General features: G+C 37.8%; 9 protein-coding genes across 9 annotated transcripts; 6 read left to right on the plus strand and 3 right to left on the minus strand.

Moving 5' to 3' along the window:
- Positions 1 to 71: 71 nt before the first annotated feature.
- Positions 72 to 2,626, plus strand: C9374_000878 (uncharacterized protein; the record flags this gene model as incomplete). Its single annotated transcript, XM_044698893.1, has 4 exons — positions 72 to 143; positions 196 to 313; positions 367 to 2,456; positions 2,499 to 2,615. The coding sequence occupies 4 exons, from the start codon at positions 72 to 74 to the stop codon at positions 2,613 to 2,615; spliced, it is 2,397 nt and encodes a 798-aa protein (XP_044552020.1).
- A 519-nt stretch (positions 2,627 to 3,145) lies between these two features.
- Positions 3,146 to 5,440, plus strand: C9374_000879 (uncharacterized protein; the record flags this gene model as incomplete). Its single annotated transcript, XM_044698904.1, has 1 exon — positions 3,146 to 5,440. One exon carries the CDS (start codon positions 3,146 to 3,148, stop codon positions 5,438 to 5,440), a length of 2,295 nt encoding a protein of 764 aa, XP_044552021.1.
- Positions 5,441 to 5,691: 251 nt separating this feature from the next.
- C9374_000880 (uncharacterized protein) lies at positions 5,692 to 6,474 on the plus strand (the record flags this gene model as incomplete). Its single annotated transcript, XM_044698916.1, has 1 exon — positions 5,692 to 6,474. The coding sequence occupies one exon, from the start codon at positions 5,692 to 5,694 to the stop codon at positions 6,472 to 6,474; it is 783 nt and encodes a 260-aa protein (XP_044552022.1).
- A 313-nt stretch (positions 6,475 to 6,787) lies between these two features.
- C9374_000881 (uncharacterized protein) lies at positions 6,788 to 8,344 on the plus strand (the record flags this gene model as incomplete). Its single annotated transcript, XM_044698927.1, has 2 exons — positions 6,788 to 7,341; positions 7,423 to 8,344. 2 exons carry the CDS (start codon positions 6,788 to 6,790, stop codon positions 8,342 to 8,344), a joined length of 1,476 nt encoding a protein of 491 aa, XP_044552023.1.
- A 51-nt stretch (positions 8,345 to 8,395) lies between these two features.
- C9374_000882 (uncharacterized protein) lies at positions 8,396 to 10,582 on the minus strand (the record flags this gene model as incomplete). The annotated part of the gene is made up of 2 exons (XM_044698938.1): positions 8,396 to 9,820; positions 9,881 to 10,582. 2 exons carry the CDS (start codon positions 10,580 to 10,582, stop codon positions 8,396 to 8,398), a joined length of 2,127 nt encoding a protein of 708 aa, XP_044552024.1.
- A 59-nt stretch (positions 10,583 to 10,641) lies between these two features.
- Positions 10,642 to 13,002, plus strand: C9374_000883 (uncharacterized protein; the record flags this gene model as incomplete). The annotated part of the gene is made up of 1 exon (XM_044698949.1): positions 10,642 to 13,002. The coding sequence occupies one exon, from the start codon at positions 10,642 to 10,644 to the stop codon at positions 13,000 to 13,002; it is 2,361 nt and encodes a 786-aa protein (XP_044552025.1).
- Positions 13,003 to 13,159: 157 nt separating this feature from the next.
- C9374_000884 (uncharacterized protein) lies at positions 13,160 to 17,283 on the plus strand (the record flags this gene model as incomplete). Its single annotated transcript, XM_044698960.1, has 4 exons — positions 13,160 to 13,269; positions 13,325 to 13,489; positions 13,544 to 13,803; positions 13,850 to 17,283. The coding sequence occupies 4 exons, from the start codon at positions 13,160 to 13,162 to the stop codon at positions 17,281 to 17,283; spliced, it is 3,969 nt and encodes a 1,322-aa protein (XP_044552026.1).
- A 34-nt stretch (positions 17,284 to 17,317) lies between these two features.
- C9374_000885 (uncharacterized protein) lies at positions 17,318 to 17,992 on the minus strand (the record flags this gene model as incomplete). The annotated part of the gene is made up of 1 exon (XM_044698971.1): positions 17,318 to 17,992. One exon carries the CDS (start codon positions 17,990 to 17,992, stop codon positions 17,318 to 17,320), a length of 675 nt encoding a protein of 224 aa, XP_044552027.1.
- Positions 17,993 to 18,847: 855 nt separating this feature from the next.
- C9374_000886 (uncharacterized protein) lies at positions 18,848 to 19,435 on the minus strand (the record flags this gene model as incomplete). Its single annotated transcript, XM_044698982.1, has 1 exon — positions 18,848 to 19,435. The coding sequence occupies one exon, from the start codon at positions 19,433 to 19,435 to the stop codon at positions 18,848 to 18,850; it is 588 nt and encodes a 195-aa protein (XP_044552028.1).
- Positions 19,436 to 19,737: the final 302 nt, after the last annotated feature.

A 19,737-nucleotide genomic window follows, 5' to 3' on the forward strand; every position in this document is an offset into this window, starting at 1 on the left:
AGAAAATTTTAGAAACATTTGAAACACAGCTTCTCGGAACCTGCCAAATTCCGAAAATCAAGCAAAAAAAAATGGCTGACAAAATCACGGTTAAAGTGAAGGCTATGAATGGCCAGCAATTAGAACTTCAAGTTGATCCGAATGTAAGTGGATGATTGCAACATCAAATTATATAAAACAAAAATACAACCATAGATTGATGTCGAAGAATTTAAAAAATTGATTGCAGAAAAGAGCAATGCTGCTCCGAATCAACAACGGCTAATTTATCAAGGAAAAGTGCTCAAAAATGGTTCTAAACTATCTGATTACAGTAAGTTTTTGTGTTTTCATAATTGAAAATTTCTTCACACATGTGTGAATCAGAAATTGTGAACGACCATGTCGTCCATCTTGTAAATATGCCAAACGAGGCTTCTTCATCATCAAGCTCCGAAGGCAGCAGCACCCAACATCAGCAACAACATCGCACTCAGCCTTCTCAAACTTCTTCTCATGGCGCAAATCAAACTCCTCAAACCTCAGGATTCCGTGCTGCTTTCGGTCCTGGAATCACTGTGGTGAGCGGAATGGACCTAGGTGGCGCCGCCAGTGGTGGTACAGGTAGAATAGATATTGGATCTTTGGTGAACAATGTGTTGAGTGGAATCTTTCAACCTCCTTCTTCCACTAGCACAACAACCCACGCACATTCCCATGGTAGTACGAATGGTAGCAATACTGGTGGTACTCCATCCACTTCCAGATCTACACGTGCTCCTACATCTGCTTCTTCAAGCCACGTTCACGACATTTTACATCACGGGCGTGAAATTGTAAATTTTTTGAACGGAAATCAAAGACAATCTGTAGTCGACGATTTGAATAGACTTGTATCCCTTTTGCAATCTTCTGCGTCTCAAAATCGCAGACAGGAATTTATACAGCTAAGACAACATGTATTGCCCAACTTGTTGCAATTACAATCGAATTTAAACTTGATAATATCTAGTTTAAACGGGCGAGCTTCCACTCATGGAACCAACAATGTTTCTGCAAGAGAAAACTCTGGAGCTGCTATTACAAATGTTAATTTACACTTGCACGTAAACTCTAATGAGCTTGATACTCTTCCAAATCAACTACAAAGACTTCATTCTATGATTAATGCTTCTCCTCTTGCTCCGAGAAATGGTCACTTGGAGAGACCTGTTTCTGTCACTTCTACCACTGAACCAATTTCAAACACCGATTTTGTAAATGAACTTTTTCCAAGTAGCCGAAGCAGCACACCACAAACATCAAATAGTGTTACCTCTACATCACCCTCTACTCAACCATCATCAACAACTCAATCAACAACAAGCTTGCATTCTCTTATTAATAATGTTATGGGTGCTTTTGGAGTTTCTCAGACACAAGAATCCGAGTCAGAAAGAGGATTTTTTGATCGATTGATATCTGTTGCCACAGATTCTCTTCAACTTCCAGATTTATTTTCTGTCATGTCTGGAAACTGGACTCCATTGGACGCCACTAAAGAAAAATTGAAGGCATTCTTGATTAATGAAGGTTTACAAAACGATTCCTCAAAACAAAGTAGACAACGAAAGATTGAAGAGCTAATGGTTGAGTTTGAAAAATATTTAGACCAAAATCATGACCTACAATTGGAAATTGCATCAAGAGCAAATAACGAAAGCGATGTTTTAGGACAGCTTGTAGAGCTTGCAAGATTTTATATTACAATGCTTTTCGATTTGATTCTTGAGGACGTATCCATGTATCCACAAATTACCAATGGAGTCATTACTTCCTCGTCTTTCTCGGCTGCTCTAAATAGATTTACCACTCTTTTCTTGGGTGAAACTGTAGAATTATTTGAAACTGAGTGCATATCCGGATCTTCAAAGATTTTAATTCCCCTTCTTTTAGATTCCATGTTCAAGGCCCTTCCAAATTCTGTACAGACATTTTATAGAAATCAAGGAGGTTCTTTGATCTCCAGTTTTGCAGAGAGAAGACATCAAGAATACAAAACACAATTTCCAAATCGACCAATTTCAAGAATGCCAAAACCAGTTTTGAAGAAGGTTCAAGAACCTTCGAACAAGGAAGAAAAGCCCATAACAACAACCATACCAAGCACTTCATCATCGAGCTCTGTGGTTCCACCACAAAGTGATTCTGACAAGTTACTCGAAGAGTTAATGTCCAAAGATGCTATGGACTTGTTGGAGGATGTCATTTCAACAAAAGTCGACACCAAACCATCTTCAGTTGCAACATCTACTGATTCTTCTCGGTCTGCGACACCAGTTGCAACCATGCCAACAGCAACCACAGCTAATGACGATTGGAAGAAGGGTCTTTCTGAGGATGAGGTTAAGGAAATTAATGACACCATCCATCAAGACGAAGTAATGATGGAATTGAACGAAAATGATAGGCCAAAGCTTAGTGATGCCTATAAATTGGTAAGTTACAATGAATTTTAACGTTACATTATTCATGGATAGTCATCAACGATTGAAAGTCAACAACACAATCAGGATATCTCAAAAAAGAGAAAGAGTCATCCGAATCCTCCTCAAGAAGAGCAAGAGAACTCCACCAAGAAGACGAAGAAGATGTAGAATTGGATTAATGTGTTTCAATATGAATAAATTGCGCAAATTCCCTTGCCTTTCGTTACTCTGCAAACAAGCGCATGTAATTGATTTTGGAAGAGTATCTTGCAAGTTTCTAAAACAACAAAATGCAATATCATACCAAAACTTTTCACCCCGTATCGTAAAAGATTCGTCACAGGGCGGAATTCATTGCAAGGTTACAGAATTTCTTCCTTCCAATCCGTGTGGATGAGGACCAGGTCATGAACTGGAATCAAACTCTCAACGTTGGATGAGAAATTAGTAACTTGGCGAAGACAAGACTTTGCGTTTCATTCAAAAAATTACAGCAACACATGTCGCTTCGTCCTTGTTTTGCGTTGCATGTCTCGTCTCACAAAGGTAGGTTGGAAAGGCTCTGCTAGTTGTTGATTGCAAGATCCTTTCCTTTATTGAACGTGCATGCCGTAACTCCTGCATGAATAATCGATTATTGTCATTGTTGGTCAATCAATGGAAAAGTGTTTTTGTGGACGCTCGCAGCATTACTACTAATGACATTGGTGGTTGGTCATTATTGTGCAACTCCATGTCATGCTCATACCATGCGGAATACACAAGAGCTTGACACCTTCTCAGAGTCCTTTGACTTTTCAAACACTGTGAACATTTCAGATGTATCACAAAACGGACTCTTGAATTATCCTCTTCAATTTGGTCGGCCATTCTTGAAGGGAGAAATTCCAACTGGTTATGTTCCAGGCGTTAAATTGAATGGAGTACTGATTGATTCACAAGCAGATATTACCACTCGCTATGAAGATGGATCTGTTCGTTTTGCTGTCCTCTCTGTAGTATTGCCAAAAATAGAGAAAGGAGGAAATGCTACCATGTGGATGGTTCCAATTCTGAAAAGTGCATCTTCCACTCCATGTACCATCTCTGAAATATTGACAGCATTACCAGATGCAGATATTTCCATCAGTTTGAGTGGAAATGGAACTGCAACTTTCACAACCGTGAGTGCAAGAAATTTTATATCTCAAAATTTATATTACTGGAATACCAATCGAGGTTCCATTCGATGTGAACTCGTTGTTGTGGATCATCTCACAAGAAGGGCAGATTTTGGTTTGAATGGTGGTCCCAAATCTTTTCGACCAATTTTTTATTTTCATTTCTGGAGAACAATTCATCGATTGAGGGTGAGAGCGGTTTTGGAAAATTCCAATTTGGACACCTTACAAGATGTTTTGTATAATGTGACCATTTCGAAAGGGTATTCAACATCTGCTACCATGGTGTATTCTCAAAATAATGTTCAACATTTATTTGGAGCAAGATGGACGAAAATATTTTGGTTTGGTGGTCAAGAACCTGAATCTCGAGTGAATTTCGATTACAATATCAATTACCTGAGTGCCACCTATTTCATTCCAAATTATCCTAAAAACAACACACAAACAGAGAAACAAATTGCAAGCTATTACTCGAATTGGTTAACAACACCAAGAGGATTGATGGAGGCAGGTGTGTGGACACCTTACATGCCTCAAACAGGTATGAGAGATGATATAGGAATCATGCCAGAATTCGTTCATGCATGGTTGACATTGGGAGATTGGCGTTATCGTGAAATTTCTTTGATCAGTGCTGATTTAGCAGGAGGTTGGAAGAGTCATTTTCGTGAAATTGATTCTCAACTCAAATTTGATCGAAATCAAACGGTGTCAGCTATTGGTAAACCAATTTCATTGAACGCACATCCTACTTTGTGGTTTCCAGATAATTCAGGAAAATATATGGGCGCCCTTAATGTTCCTCAATTACCCAACTCAAAGAATTGGGTATTCGATGGCGCTCATCAACCTGATCCATTCTCAATTCCTTATATTTTAACAGGTGACTCGTATTATTTGGAATCTTTACAATTGTGGGCTGCAAGTGGAATTATGAGAATTAGTAACGGACAATATGGACGAGGTATGACAGGCTATGGAGGAATTACTGAACAAGTCAGAGGACAAGCATGGACATTCCGTACTCGTTGTTATGCAGCTCTATTATCTCCCGATGATTCACATGAAAAACTCTATTTCACACAAACAGTTGAAGATGCCATTGCCTATTGGGAAGGTCAACGAGGAGTGAATGACACTTTGTTTTTAAATCATCCAAATAGACAATGGGCTGCTAAAAACTCTGCTTTTGTGTGGTCTCCATTGAGATTTTGGAGTCGTGATACCAACACGAAACAAGCATCGTTATGGCAAGAATATTTCATGATTATCGTTTTTGGTATGATGAGAGATTTGGGATTTTCAACTCATGGAATTTTGAAAGAATATCACCAAATTGTGACCACCCATGTAGGAGCACCCAATTATGATCCTCGTTATATGGGTTATTATTGGGCCTATGTGATGGACTCGAATCTCAATTGGTTTAAAACATGGGCTGAATTTAAAACACAAAATGATCTTGTTCAAAATGATAGTTCCATAGCAGCAGTGAATCAATTTCAGACAGGAGCATTTCCTGCAATTGCCGCAACCTGTGCAAGTTCATTTACTGCCATGTATTCTAATGGACCAGAAACTTGGGAATTCACACGTTCCTTAACTTTTGACAAATTTGATTTGAGTGTCAATTATCGTTCATTCAAAGTGTATCCAAGAAGTTTTGCACCTCCTCACCCACCACAACCCTCTTCACTTCCTCGACCTTCCTCAAAATCAAGTAATGGAACGGCAGTGGCGTCAGACGCTCTTACCACCTCACGTGTGAGCATGGGACAGTGGAAGAGTGTCATTGGAATCATTTTAATCATGGCATTTATTGTAGGTTAATCATGGCTGTAAGGATATAAAGTTTGTTGTTTCAATATTTGGCCATCGTCGACGTGAGAGGCGAAAAACACGACCTTTTTCAATTTACCTTTTTGAAAAAATTCATTGTTCTACTGTTGAAGATTGGTAGATCTAACAACAGAGTCTTACGGTCAATTTCAATTTGTTGATTGACCAAGTCTCAGGCTTGCTTCATGTTAAAACGATGGTGAAAGAATTGATTGGCAAGTGGAAAAATTTTGAAAAGAAAAATGAACAATCCTCAAGATGCTTCGAATTCCTCCTTCTCCGTGGACGATAGTGTCATCCACACACCACCCAACAACTCCTCTATTTATTCACCTCCTCCAATGTCCACTTTTAATCCACATGATATTTATTCAAAACAACAACCACCTTTGCAAGAACCAACCTCCTCCTACATTCCGACCAATAACTTGAATGCCCTTCCGTTTCATCATTCCAATGTCCCATCATCATCTATTCATCAAACGCCCTCTCAACCACCACAACGTATCATACGACCACCACCCATGTCTCTCTTTCTTGAAGGAGCTGATGCTGCTGAACAAATTCAAAAACAATTAGCCATTAAGAAAGCCATGGAAACCATGACCGAATCTTGTCTTTCAAAATCTGCGTTTGCAGCTGTTGCTGGTACAGTTCTGGGAGGAGCATTTGGTATTATTAGTACTAGTTTTACCCTAGAATCTACTCTCATGAAAACACCACAACAAATCATTCGGGAAGAACAAATGACTTCACGAGAGAAGATTCGTGAATATTTTAGAGAAACGAAAACAAGAAGTGTTTCAATGGCAAAATCATTTGGAGCAGTGGGAGCTCTCTATAGCCTTTTTGAATGTTCCCTTGAAAAAGTACGAGCCAAGAAAGATGTTAAGGGAAGTTTAATGGCTGGATGTTTATCGGGAGCAGTGTTGGCAAGAAAGGCTGGTATTGGAGCCATGATCTTTGGATGTTTATCTTTCAGTGCTTTCAGTGGTGCTATTGACTATTTTACTGAATATTCATAACTGGGGAGGAATTGTTGTTTGAAGCCTTGATTTCATTGCGTTCTGAGATGGGAGTTGTGAATCATCATCATTTAACATGGAATGCGAATAAGCCCTGTTAGGTTCTGTCGACCCATGAGCTGTTGTTGCATTTCACGGTTGAGATGCAATCCAAGATCAGTAAATTTTGTTTTGTTTTGGAAATCGGTGATCTTCTAAAATGTCCATCGATTTCCGCTCCTGTGTTTGTTGAAAAGGAAAGTATGTTAGTTCTCATGGTTTGAGGAAGGCTTCATGTCATCTCTTTCAAGATTCACAGAAAAAAGAACACAACATGCTGTGGGATCACCTGTTTGATTTCTTTGAACAATTCACTTACAGTCATCATCATGACCAAAACCCTTCCCTTCCATTGAAAGACAACTATTTCAACGTCTTCTCAACCGAGCTTCAACAAGTAATTCATCCACCCAATATTTTCGTAGACGGGTATGCCAACGTATCCTACACGCATTATCTCCCTGTATGGGTCAACTCGCTCTCTATGGCTAATTCCATATTCTATCTCATATGCTTTGGACTTTATTACCTATCCATGGCCTTCTTCTTGTATAAAATCAAAAGCAGAAAGATTGAATTGAAGCGAAATCACAAACTTTTATTCGTTTTGGCGATTGTTTTTGTCGCTATTCAATCCATGACTCTCATCATTCGAGTGGTTTACGACGGTTTACATTTATACGCTAGAATTTATACAGAATCCACAGGCAATTTGTTGAGAATGGAATTTCTAATCGCTTTGAACCTCATGGGAGCTCTAACAATCTTCTTTATGTTTTCAGATTTTATCTTTTTATTTATTGTGCTGTTCTACTTCCAAAAGATATTGTAAGTAGATTGATGATTATCAACAAAACATTTTTCTTAATGGGTGACGACCTTTGCATTTATAATTCAATCCACACTCAGTTGGACGACAGCCAAAATGATGGGTGCAATTTCAAGAAAAGCTCTCTCTAGAATTCAAATCATGCTCAATGTAACGACAGTCATCTTCTCTGTGACGAGTTTAGTGATGGTCCTGCTGGCGGCCATCTTTTTCTTTTTCCAGAAAACAGATATGGTTGGGAAACCTCCAACCACTGGTGTTTACGTGGGATGTTTTGTGGTTATCTTTACAATGCTTGTTTATGATGCTGTGATTACGATCATTTCAGGAGTGTTAGTGATGAGATCCATTAAGCAAACCATAAAGGCTGTGATGACAAGTTCTCAACGATACGCTCAAAGACATTATCAACCAAGAATAACCTCTCCATTGACATCCTCCTCATTGAGCGATCACAATGTAGACAAATCGAATGCAAACATTTCAAACACGACTCTTAGCGTTCAACAGCAGGTAGTAAATTCATCCCATCCACACAGTACCAACGATAACAACACCTCAACAACGATACTACGAACATCCATCGATGGAAGGAAAATGGAACAACGTATTCAATCACCCTTCAAAGTAACATTCGGATTATTATTGGGTCTCGTTGCATGTATCTTTTTTCAACTGCTAGCAGCAGGTATTGCCTCAGCGGCAGTTGAAATTGATGTGGTCAAGATGATTTGGTACTTTTTTAATTGCTTGGGAGTACTCGTATTTGCTGTTATCATTTTGTGTTTGTTTTATCCCATGTTTGTGAATACTGAAATTGCATTTAAGGAAATTGAAACTTCTAAGGCTAATGCTTTAAAGAATCATGAACATGTTCAAGAAGGATCTCTCAATCCCATGTTACGTGTGCCGAGCATGGAGTTGCAAACTCCATCTTCACCTACACTTGGTGGAAATGACACTGGCACCACCAGTGAGTGTATTTCTGTAAACGAACATTGAATTGTGTCAAATTATTAAATCATTCATGTATATATCATAAAAACATATGGATTATTGATACTTGAGCTGTTCCATGACAGCAATCATCTTCTCAACACGATCTGTAACTTTGTTAATAAACTTGATCACTGCTTTGAATTTTGGCTTCATTAGAGCGAATGCACGTAAATCCTTTTTTAAAATACTAAAATAGTCAATTCCATTATGTATAAAGTCATTACCACCCCTTTGTAGTAGGGTATTGCATATTTCTAAATGTATCTCAACTGCTGGCCTTACACAGAATAGAATATCCACTGGGAAAAGAGGGTATAGAGGATTCTCTGTGTGGTTGGTTATATTCAGTGCACTCTTTTCTATGAGCTCTCGTGTGATGGGAGATTGGGACTTTGAAAGAATGGCAATTCTCAAACTGTCTGACACGATTTGATAAATGGGCTCAACAAAATCTGCTCGATTCACTGTATCGGGTATTGTTAGTATTACTGATTTTTCTAAATGTTTAAATTTGTTGACAAGTAATTCTACAATACTCCAAATCTCAAAACAATTCTCATTTGAAACCTTCTCTTTGGTTAGTCTGACCCATTCTTCTGGCAAAGGCTCCTGGCAAAAAAAGGAATACATTTCAGGAAGACGAATCAATAAATCTTCAACTGTATGATTCTCAAAATCTTCAGTAAGACCTAGCTTAAGCACAGTGTCATAGTAATACATCCACCCTTCCAAATTCTTTTCATAAATAGTTAACTTAGATTGTGTAATGCTATCTACACTTGAATTTTCTGATAAGGAAAATAATTTCTTGGTTAAAAAGTCAAGAATGGCAAAATAGAATTTTGCTTGCTCTGTTTTTCCGATATATAATTCGTACACTACTAAATGTGCATACACGGCAGCAACCGATGAGCTTGATATTCTGTCAAATACTTTGGAAAGACAATCTTTAGCTTTTTGATTAGTTTTTTCTGACTGTTCGAATAATCCAGCTCGGCATTCACATAAAGCTCTAATGCTATAATACATGGCAAACATTTCACAGTTTTGCAAACTGCTAATGTCAACATCGTCACAATTAGGGAAAAGAGTTATAAAGTTTTCTAATTCTTCTCGTGACACCAGTGGATATCCGTCACAGGCAACGTCGAAATAAAAATCAATTACAGCTCTAGAGCTTAATGACTCTGAGGTTTGTAACTCTTCGTTGATTGGCTTTTTACCAAGCGGATAAGGAGAAAAAAGCGGGTTAAAGGAATGACTCTTTTCTTTGGATAACTGGTTTCTATTTTGTTCTTTCGATGCATTATTTACACTTCTAGATTTTTCTGAAGATTTCGAATAACTCTTGTCATTCTTGTTGGTATTAGTACTTTTCTTATTTCTTTTAGATTCCCTATACACACATTCAATTCCTCGTTGAGCGCATGAATAGCACTTGGGAAGTTGTTTGTCACACTTTCTATGTTGTTGTCGGCACTAGCATTTCATAAAAAAGCACCAAGTTAATCAATGAATTACATAAATATAGATGCATACCTGTTCGCAAGCAATTGGAAAATATTCTACACCATTGCCATTATTGTTGTTGGTTATGTTATTGTTTACGTTGTTGTTGTTGCTACTCTCACCACTACTACTACTGCTACTAGTGGATTGTGCTGTCACAGAGGAAGGTGGAGGTGACGTTTGTTGTTGTTGTGCGAGAGGTGAGAACGTATCGCTGCTGATATTGCTACCATGAGTGTTTGATTGGAGCTGTAATTGTTGGGAAATCCATGACATATCAATTTCGGTTGGTGTAGGTACGATAAAGTTGTTGATGAAATGGTGCAGGTGTTGATGGAGAGGACCATGGTTATTATTGCCATTCCAATGAATATGTTCAGAGGATGGAGTTGTTGGTTGGTTCATGTTGGTTGGTATCATTGAATTTAAAACGTGTTGTTCCGAATCAAATGAATATGGATAATTGGAAAGGCCATGCATCAACATGGATGATGGAGGCATTTGGGAAGCATTTGCAGTCAACTGAGTGGAAGGCTCATTAACGAGAAAATCTTCGAGATGTAAGAATTCATTCAAGCCTTGATCTAACAAACCAGTGTGTTGTTGGATACGATTAGGATTCTCTTTGAGTTCTTGATGTTCTCGGTTTCCTCTCAAAAGATGTTGTTGATGGGATGGTGGTGGATTGACATTGTTGGGGCCAAGATGGCTTTGTCCGTTGCGAGGATTCATTTTTTGAATGAAAAAAAATTTTAAATTGGAACAATTCTCGAATAAATTTGAAATAAAAAATGTCTAACTCTCAACCTTCATTTCCGCAACCCACACCTCCAGCAGCAAACATCGACGATGAAGAAGACCCATCTGATTCTTGGGAAACAGAAGAAAATGATGAAGATGACTTTGATGAGGACGAAGAAGATGATTTTGATGATGAAGACGACTTTGATGATGAAGAAGATTATGATCGAGTAGCGGACAAGGATGTAATTTGCTTCTCCGAGTCTGTTGATGCAACTTTGTATGAACAAAGAATTAAGACTAAAGGAGCCATTCTATTGCAACACACAGAAGAGTTTTTCCGAATGTGTATCTTCAATAATGAGGGAAAATTTAAAAGTGAAGAAGAGCTTCACCGATGCACTCTTTTGCTCAACAAGAGAAAGTCAAAAGAAGAATGTGAGAATTGCTTGACTGATGAAGAAAAGAAAATTGTTGAAGCCGTTAAAAACGATTCATATACATACACCATTGTACTCGTCACTTCGAAAGAGGATTACAAGAAAAAAACACCAATTACACAACTTGCCTCATTCCTATTTGAATACAGCAATACGTTAAATGGATCTATCGTGAATGTACAATTTCTGGATGAGTATTTCAATTCTGAAAGAAATGCTGAACATATCATTTATTCGGACGATAATGATTTCACTATTGGACTACCTTTTCAAAGCCACTCACATCCAGTATTATTACTGTATGGCAGTGAGCAATCAAAGAATGAAATGATTGAATATTTCAATGACCGTGAAGTTCAGATACTCAGTAAGGAAGTCTATGACTCACAATCCGTTCTATTGGGCGATTGTACAATTGTCTTGAGCGATGATTTCTTTTTAAAGAAGCCAGAAGAATTAACTTCAGAGGAAATTGACATTCTCCATTTTTATATCCACACCAATGGAGTTACTTTTACTCGAACAAAGGAACTATTCGATGAATGTAAAGATATTAGCACTGATGACTATGACTCGTGTGAGGAAATGCTAAGAAAGTCTGGATACTTTGAGCAAGTGTATAATTTTTCAGTACTCAAAAAACGAAAAGATAGACGTTATTTACTTGACAAAAAAGAAGTACAAGCCTATGCTGAGGATCTTGCTGGCTTACCTACTATTTCTGATCATCAACGCCTTACGAAAATGATTCCTAATGATTTGATTTACCACATTATTCAATTCTTGTTGCCTTCAGAGATTTTACAGCTGAGATTGCTGAATAACCTCTCAAACATTATGTGCTTGCAAGACTTTGTTTGGAAACAAGCGTGCTACAACACAGCCAAACGATTCAGGCAGTTCCTCTCTCCATTCTTGGAGGATAAGATTTATGACATGCCCTATTTTTTGATTTACAGAAATTATATCAATCCACTCTTGATAGATCTCAAGTACATTCATCAAGTATTTGATATACCATTAGTCGATAAGAAACTATTAGAAGAGTCCATTTCAACTGCCTTATTCATAGACACAAGTTTGTGCAAGGATGACCACATACCTATAGGATCATCAAAAATGGGAGGAGCTTTTGACATGCCATCACTTTTTGATACACAAAATGTTGTCGATCACTCTTTGATTTTACAATTGAACTTGGAAGAGGGTATGCAAGAAGGTTTATTTGGAATATCTTATCATAATTTGAGGAAACGACTCAAATCGAATATTATACCCAGGACAGGAGTGTTATATTTCTTTCACATGATTGAAAGAGGAGCAAAGGTGTTTTATTACAATGGCCCAGTTTCAAAGCTTAAACGATTTGGTTCTGGTGACAAGAACACGTTTGCAGTGACATTTTATGAGGCACTCGAACTGAAGGATTACTCAGAAGTACATTTTACAAGCGATTTTTTAAAGTTTGAAGAAGACTACAGCGAAGCATTGTCAACCTCTCTCACACAGTTCATTCATGCTCCTTATGTACAGTATGAACCACACAAGCTTTTTGGTCAATGCCCTATTATTCCTAAAGAAGATTTTTCAGAATATGACAGCGAAACTGACTCATCAAGTGATAGTGATAATGACGAAGATACCTACAGCTATTTGGACCTGAATGAATTTTTATTCCCTCTACTACAACTATCCAAAGACTGTAAAATTCAAGAAAACAATATTTTGGAGCTTGAACAGACTGACATTAACTTCTTGGTCGAAGGAGAACCGGAACACTTTGTGTTTGATAGGGACAGTACATGGAAGCAAGTACTTGATTGTGGGGATGGGCATGCTTTATTTGAGCTTGAAGAGTCATTCAACTTCAGTTATGGAATATGTGAAAGAATTTTCACCAAGTTCAAAAAGCTAGGCAAGGAGAGAATTAAGGCCAACACAAAGACCCGACGAGATATCAAGAACGAATAGATGACTCGTTGAAAGGTTCATCAAGAGATTTATGTCTCAACCGATTGTCGCCCCATTAAAAGGTTCATGACTTTGGAAAATTCATGCAAGTGTGGTGAACTTTTTCGCGCCTCCATTTTACTGGTTTGCGTTACATTATGGCATACAACATTAAAAAATGGCTGACAGTGTAAAGGTGGCAGTGAGAGTACGACCTTTCAAGGATTACGAGATTCAGGGCAATGCAAAATGTATTGTTCAAATGAATGGTCCTCAAACTATTTTAATGTAAGTTTCTTCTTGATCAAATGTATATCAACGCAATGATCGCAATAATATTCAGTGAACCAAAAACCGGAAAAGAGAACAAGTTTTCCTTTGATTATTCGTATTGGAGCTTCAACAAGAGCGATGCCAATTATGCCGATAATCAGGTATTGTGGAATGATTTGGGAGAATCAATGTTAGCAAATTGTTGGCAAGGGTATAATACATCAATGTTTGCATAGTAGGTTTTATTGTAATGCATTTGAAAAGCTCAAGCAATGTATTATTTAATTAGTGGCCAAACAGGAAGTGGTAAAAGTTACAGTATGGTAGGATATCCAGGACTGGATGAGGGATTGATTATTAAGGCCGGAAATCGTATTTTCCAAAAAATTGAAGAATCCAAGTCTCAAAATGATGTTCCCATTGAATACACTGTGGAGGCGAGTATGCTAGAAATCTACAACGAAGAAATCAGAGATCTTTTTAATCCAAAAAACAATCCCAACGGAGGATTAAAAATCAGAGAAGATCCTAGAACCGGAGTTTATGTTGGTATGTACATTGTTTGAAATTTCTTAAATCTAATTATCATAATTAGAGGATCTTTCAAAGCATGTGGTTGCCGATTACAGCGCTATTAACAAGTTATTGGAGCAAGGTGAAAAAGCTCGTACAACAGGCGCCACTTTGATGAACAAAACATCATCTAGAGCTCATACCGTTTTCATGCTTTTTTTCAAACAAACTGTTACACATCCTGAAACCAAGCAAAAAGTTCAAAAAGTTTCCACCATCAATCTTATTGACTTGGCCGGTAGCGAAAGAATGGCCAGAACCGGAGCAACTGGAGCTCGTGCACAAGAAGGAATCAATATTAACCTTTCTCTAACATGTTTGGGTAATGTCATCAAGGCTTTGGCCGACAAATGCACTGGAAAAAAGCCTGCTAACTTCATTCCTTACAGAGACTCAAAGCTCACGTATCTTTTGAAGGAGTCTCTAGGAGGTAACTCAAAGACAATTATGATTGCTGCTATTTCTCCAGCTGATGTCAATTTTGAAGAATCTCTGTCAACCTTAAGATATGCAGACAGAGCCAAACAAATCGTTAACAAGGCAGTTGTTAATGAAGACCCATCCTCGAAAATTATCAGCCAGTTGAGAGCAGAAATTGAACGCCTAAAGGCCCAACTTTCAGGAAGTGAGGGAAATACCATGGGAGATCAAGTCTCAGGCGCAACAATTGAGGGCATTCCTCAAGCTGAATATGATGCACTCAAACAACAGCTCGAACAGTCACAAAAGCTGATGGCAGATATGCAAATGACCACAGAGGAGAGAATCAAACAAACAGAATTGATGGCCAAGGAAAGAGAAGCCTTCTTAAAGGATCTTAATGTTGATTTGAACTTTGACAAGAACAAGCCACACATTTCCAATCTTAACGAAGATCCTTTGCTAAGCGGTAAATTAAATTACTACATACAAGACGAAACAACCATCGGATCTAGTGCTGAAAATAGTGTAAAGATTCAAGGAGTTGGAATTTTAGATAGACATGCTACTTTCAACGGTGGAAATATTACTCCAATATCAGGAGCCAAGATATTCGTAAATGGAGTAGAAATTAAGGAAAAATCAAAAATCAAAAACGGGGACAGAATTGTGTTTGGAACCCATCTAATTTATCAATACAATGATCCTAAGGAAGGTGTAATTAGTTTAGCAGACTGGAAAACAGCGTTCGATGAAGTTAGTAAGGCAATGTTTGATGAAAAAGCAGCTGAACTTGTCAAAGAGCACAAGAAGAGAGAGGCAGAGCTTCAGGAAACAATTAATTCAGTTAAAGGTGAAATTGAACGACAAAGACAAGAGCAAAAGCTTTTGATTCAAAAAGAAATGGATAATGCAAAGCAAAAAGAGGAACAAATGAAAGCTGACTATTCCAAGAAAGAACAATTATTGCTTGCAGAGCTTCAGGCTGCAAAGAACGATGAAGAAAAGAGAAAGCATATTGAAAAAATGTTGGCAGACGAAAAGAACAAGAATGAGGAACAAATTGTCCTGTTCCAAAAACAGCTTGAACAGTCTAAACGTGACATATCTTCCTCCTATCAAAAGCAGATCATGGAGTTAGAATCAAAATTGATGGCAGAATTAGATCTGGGTAAAAAACACAAAGAAGATTTGGAAAGAGAAAATCAATTGCTACAGCAACAAATTAAAGACAAGGAGCTGGAATATGAAAAGAAAATATCTGAAGAAAAAGAGTTCCTTCAAAAGAAGGAACAAGCTCTTCTGGAAGAAAAACAAAGAAGAGAGGTAGAAATAACAAAGATAATCGCAGAAAACCAGCATAATTCAGCATTAGTTGCTCAATATCAAGAAGAACTAGCAAAAGAGAAGGAACGAATAGACAATTTGATCAAGGTCCAAGTAGAAATGTTCCAGAAATCCGAAGAACGAATTAGATCACATATCAACTCGGAAGTTGTAGAGTTGAAGGCACAACTGGAGAAGTCAAAACAAGCCGAAGAGGAGGCAAGAAAGTACAAGGATCAACTTGCAAAAGTTGAAGAAGAAATGACCAAAAAATCTAAAGAGCATGACGAACTTATGCAAAGAGAAAAGGAAAAATTCACCATGAGAGAAAAGGAGCTTCTTGGAACTCTTCAAGAAAGAGAGAAAGAGCTGTTGGAGAAAATACAAAAAGGAGCTTCTGAGGAGGAGGTAAACGAGTTGAGAAAGCAATTGATTCAAGAAAAACAAGAGAAACAAAGTTTATTAGAACAAGAACGAGCTGAATACGAACGAAAAATGCACGAAAACAGAATCAAAATGACAGCTGTCAGAGCCATTTTCAAATCCCAAATTCAAAAATCGAATACATTAGCGGCTGCAGCGTCAACTAAGGCAGAAGAAAAAATCGCTCTACTACAGCACAAGTACCTAGAAGAAAAGCTTGTCCAACAAGAAGAAATTGAACGTCAAAAGCAAGAAATGGAAAGACAACAACTCGAAGCACAACGACAATTGGCTGCAAAGCAGAGCGAGCTACTTTTGAATAATGAACAAAATACTAAAGGCATGCTTGAACAGTTGAAGATGTTAGAGCTAGAAAATGAAGAACGAGAGCGTGAGTTCCAAAGAAAAGAATTGGAAATGTCAATGAAACTCTTTGATATGGAGTCCAGATTGCAAAACGAGATGGCTGAAAAGGCTCAACTTATTATCGACAAAGCCGTCAAAAGCACTGTTGTTGCATCTAATGAAAGTGCTGGCGCTGTTAACGTCTTGATACCATGGATACAAGAGGCTAATGTTATGCTCTCCGAGTTGAAAAAAGACATCTCTTTGGATCTTCGATTGGTTGGTTCTGATATAAGTATTGAGGTCACTGATAAGAGTAGTGGCCACACCGAAGTATGGAGCAGAGATAAGTTTGAAACCAAGCTTTTTGAAATGAGAAATTACTATTTCAATGTAAAGAACGGAATACGGATTGACCCCTCCCAAGATCCTTTTGTTTCAATCCAAAAAGTTACTATTGTTCAAAATGAAAACCCATCTGATTTGTTGGAAAGAATCAAGATTTTAGAAATTCAAAATCAGCAATTGCAAACTGAAAAAGCTCATGCTTTGGTTGATTTGAACATTGCTCTTGCTGAAAACGAGCAACTGAGACAAAAGGCAAAGAAAACAGGTACTAAATCAACAAAGAAAATCAAATCCAAGATTAAGCATTTGAAAAAACAGCTTGGAGAAATTACTTCTCAACACAAGGTCGAAGAGATACTATCCTCGTTTGACGAATTTATAGGAATCGACAGTGAAAGTGACAGTGACAGTGATAGCGATAATGAGGACTTTGATGCTATGATTAAAAAAGCGAAATCCCTTACAAAGACTGTCGTTAAGGGTGTAAAAGAAATCAAGCAAGAAATTGAAGCAAATATTCCACCTCCAAAAAGTTCGGCAAAGAAATCGAGAGGTGATGGAAAGAATCAATCTAGTGTCTGCAATGTTCAATAAGCTGTAAATAATATTCAATTCATTCATTCTTTTTTTATTTTACATTTTTCGATTTGGTAGTACAGGTTGTGGACAGGTGGAAAGTCCACATTGGGAAATTAAACTGCATGGATAGTTGTTTTTTTGGAATCTTTTTCCTTCTCTTCTTCTCAATTCTTTTTCCACTGGAAGTGAAGGTGGTATTGATGAAATCACGAAAACAAGGGTTGTTATTGGGAGAGGACTTCTTTGCAGATTGGTAGGAGGTGCTATATACACTCAAAGCATCTGCACTGTGATCTGGCTGCAGGGCAGGATCATTGATGACAGGTGAGGTAGCCTTACTTGAAGAGGGTTCCAAGTCAAAAAGTGGTTCCGTTATTTCATCCTGTTCCTCAAATAGAGCAACCTCGTTGACAAGTGGTTCATCCAGGAATGTTGTCTCGAAAGAATCTGAAGTTGCAACAACGTTGCCAGAGGTTGGGTCTGAAATGTTTAGCTGAGCAGGATCTCGAGAAGTGTTGTTTTCTTGATGGATCAACAGTTCATAGTACGTTTTGCAAAAGTCGTATACATCAAGATGAAGCATGGGTGGTTGTGGAGTTTCGACTTGTTGGAAAAGCTGGTCTTGCAATGTCGCTAAAAAACATTGGCTGATCGGAATATTTTGCCGATTGGAAAATGATCGAAATTCATTTTGTGTTTCAGTATCAATAATTGGGGAGCTCATGTCAATAGAGATAAAGATGAATGATGGTACAATGACTCTTATTTCGACAAGGATCTTGTAAGTTGTGATTTTTTGTTATGTTGTGAATATTCATCAAGAATCAACGGCTGATTTTAATCGGTGAGTAATTTGAGCCTGGCCGAAACAGAGACTTTCTAGGCATCGAAACACCGCTCTCTGTTACTAAATTGTTCAGGAATAGCGTTTGAATTAAATATCGGAATATGAGAACAGAAAGACTCCTTTTTTGCATGAAGAATGGGCTATCCATTTGTGTTCTGGCCGAACTATCTTGATATTCCATTTGGAAAATTGTTCTCCTGTAGTTGTCTAATAAATTCAATATAGACGTGGTAATAAAAAGATATTAACAAGCAACACTTGCTGGGGCACTCAACTGTCTCACTGAAGCAAGATCGACATACTTTTGTGCAAGCGTTTTTAGGAGAGTGAAGTTGAAATGTTAGGGTAACACCAAACTCTGATATGGAGAATGTTGATTTCTATCTTTAAACGAATAAAGCATTGAAAGCAATGAAGAACAAGAAAAAACAACTTGCTTTTTTTTGTAAGAGAGAAAGTTCATGGGTGTTTCAACTCGTCTTGTTCGAACCGTCGACCTTTGACAGGACCGTAATTACGGAGTGGGTGAGTGTGCTCAAACCGTATCAGTCTTCCTTGTCTCACTATTTCCAACTGTAGTATTTCGATATAATTGTCGTTGAAGGGAAGAGAGCTCCAGAAAGTCATGATTGAGCTTGTCAACAATTTTTTATTTAATAGCCCTCGATCAATTCTTGTCTAGAATTAAGGTTACGTTGGTTCATTGTGTTATTCTCCGAGTTAAGGTTTTGCTTAACGAGAGGTTGAATTTAAGGAAAAGTTTTGCGAGGATAGAGGAACGCAAGATCCTTCATTTCGAACATGACGTGGTGAAGCATTGACACAACCTAGCATCTCTTCTTTATGGAAGGTTATGATTGGGAAATCAAAAGACATTAATTGTTGTCTCTTGGGAATCTTTTTCTTTTGTTTGATCGCTCGCTTGGTAACGAAATTCTGGAATCTGATTTTAGGTACCGAATTGGCAAGACTTGAGTTTCTTTTTTGGGTTTTATATTCTGAACGATTCTCAAGTGGAATAATTTTCTCAAAATGTCTCTCTACTGCAGCGTTGGAATGGCTATGAGAAGTATTGCACAATGATTTTTCATTATTGATATAATTGCTTTCGAAATGAGAGAATTGCATGTTCTTGTGTTGATGAGTGGTCGGTGACGTCACAGGTCGATCATCGGATGGCAATTCTACTTGTTGCAGCTTTAACATTAAAGCATGGTATGATTTTTGAAAATCTTCTATATCTAATTTCAGAATCAGTTCATGACATTTACGATCATCGAAAGGTGAACAAGAATTGTTGAGTGTGCACAAGTTGGACATGTTTTGATAAACGTGTTTTGAGAGGTTTTTTTCTCAAGCATCAACAACCTATTGTTGCTTGATCTTTTTCAAAGCACAGAATGAAATCGGATGCTTTACATAAATGAGCCACAGTGAAATTCACTAGACGACAAACGCTTATAACACCGATGAGCGTACCCCTCTCTTCAAATGAAAGTAGGTATCGCTTTTGGAGTCTCTTATGTGAACTTGTGACGAAAACGTTCTTGATTCAATGAAAAGTGACACAATGAGAAGCCTTCTTCAGTGAGGTGTACTAACTGTCAACATGTTGATTCGAA

The sequence above is a fragment of the Naegleria lovaniensis genome (assembly GCF_003324165.1).
Source record: "Naegleria lovaniensis strain ATCC 30569 chromosome Unknown tig011, whole genome shotgun sequence".
Classification (NCBI taxonomy): Eukaryota; Heterolobosea; class Eutetramitea; order Acrasida; family Naegleriidae; genus Naegleria; species Naegleria lovaniensis.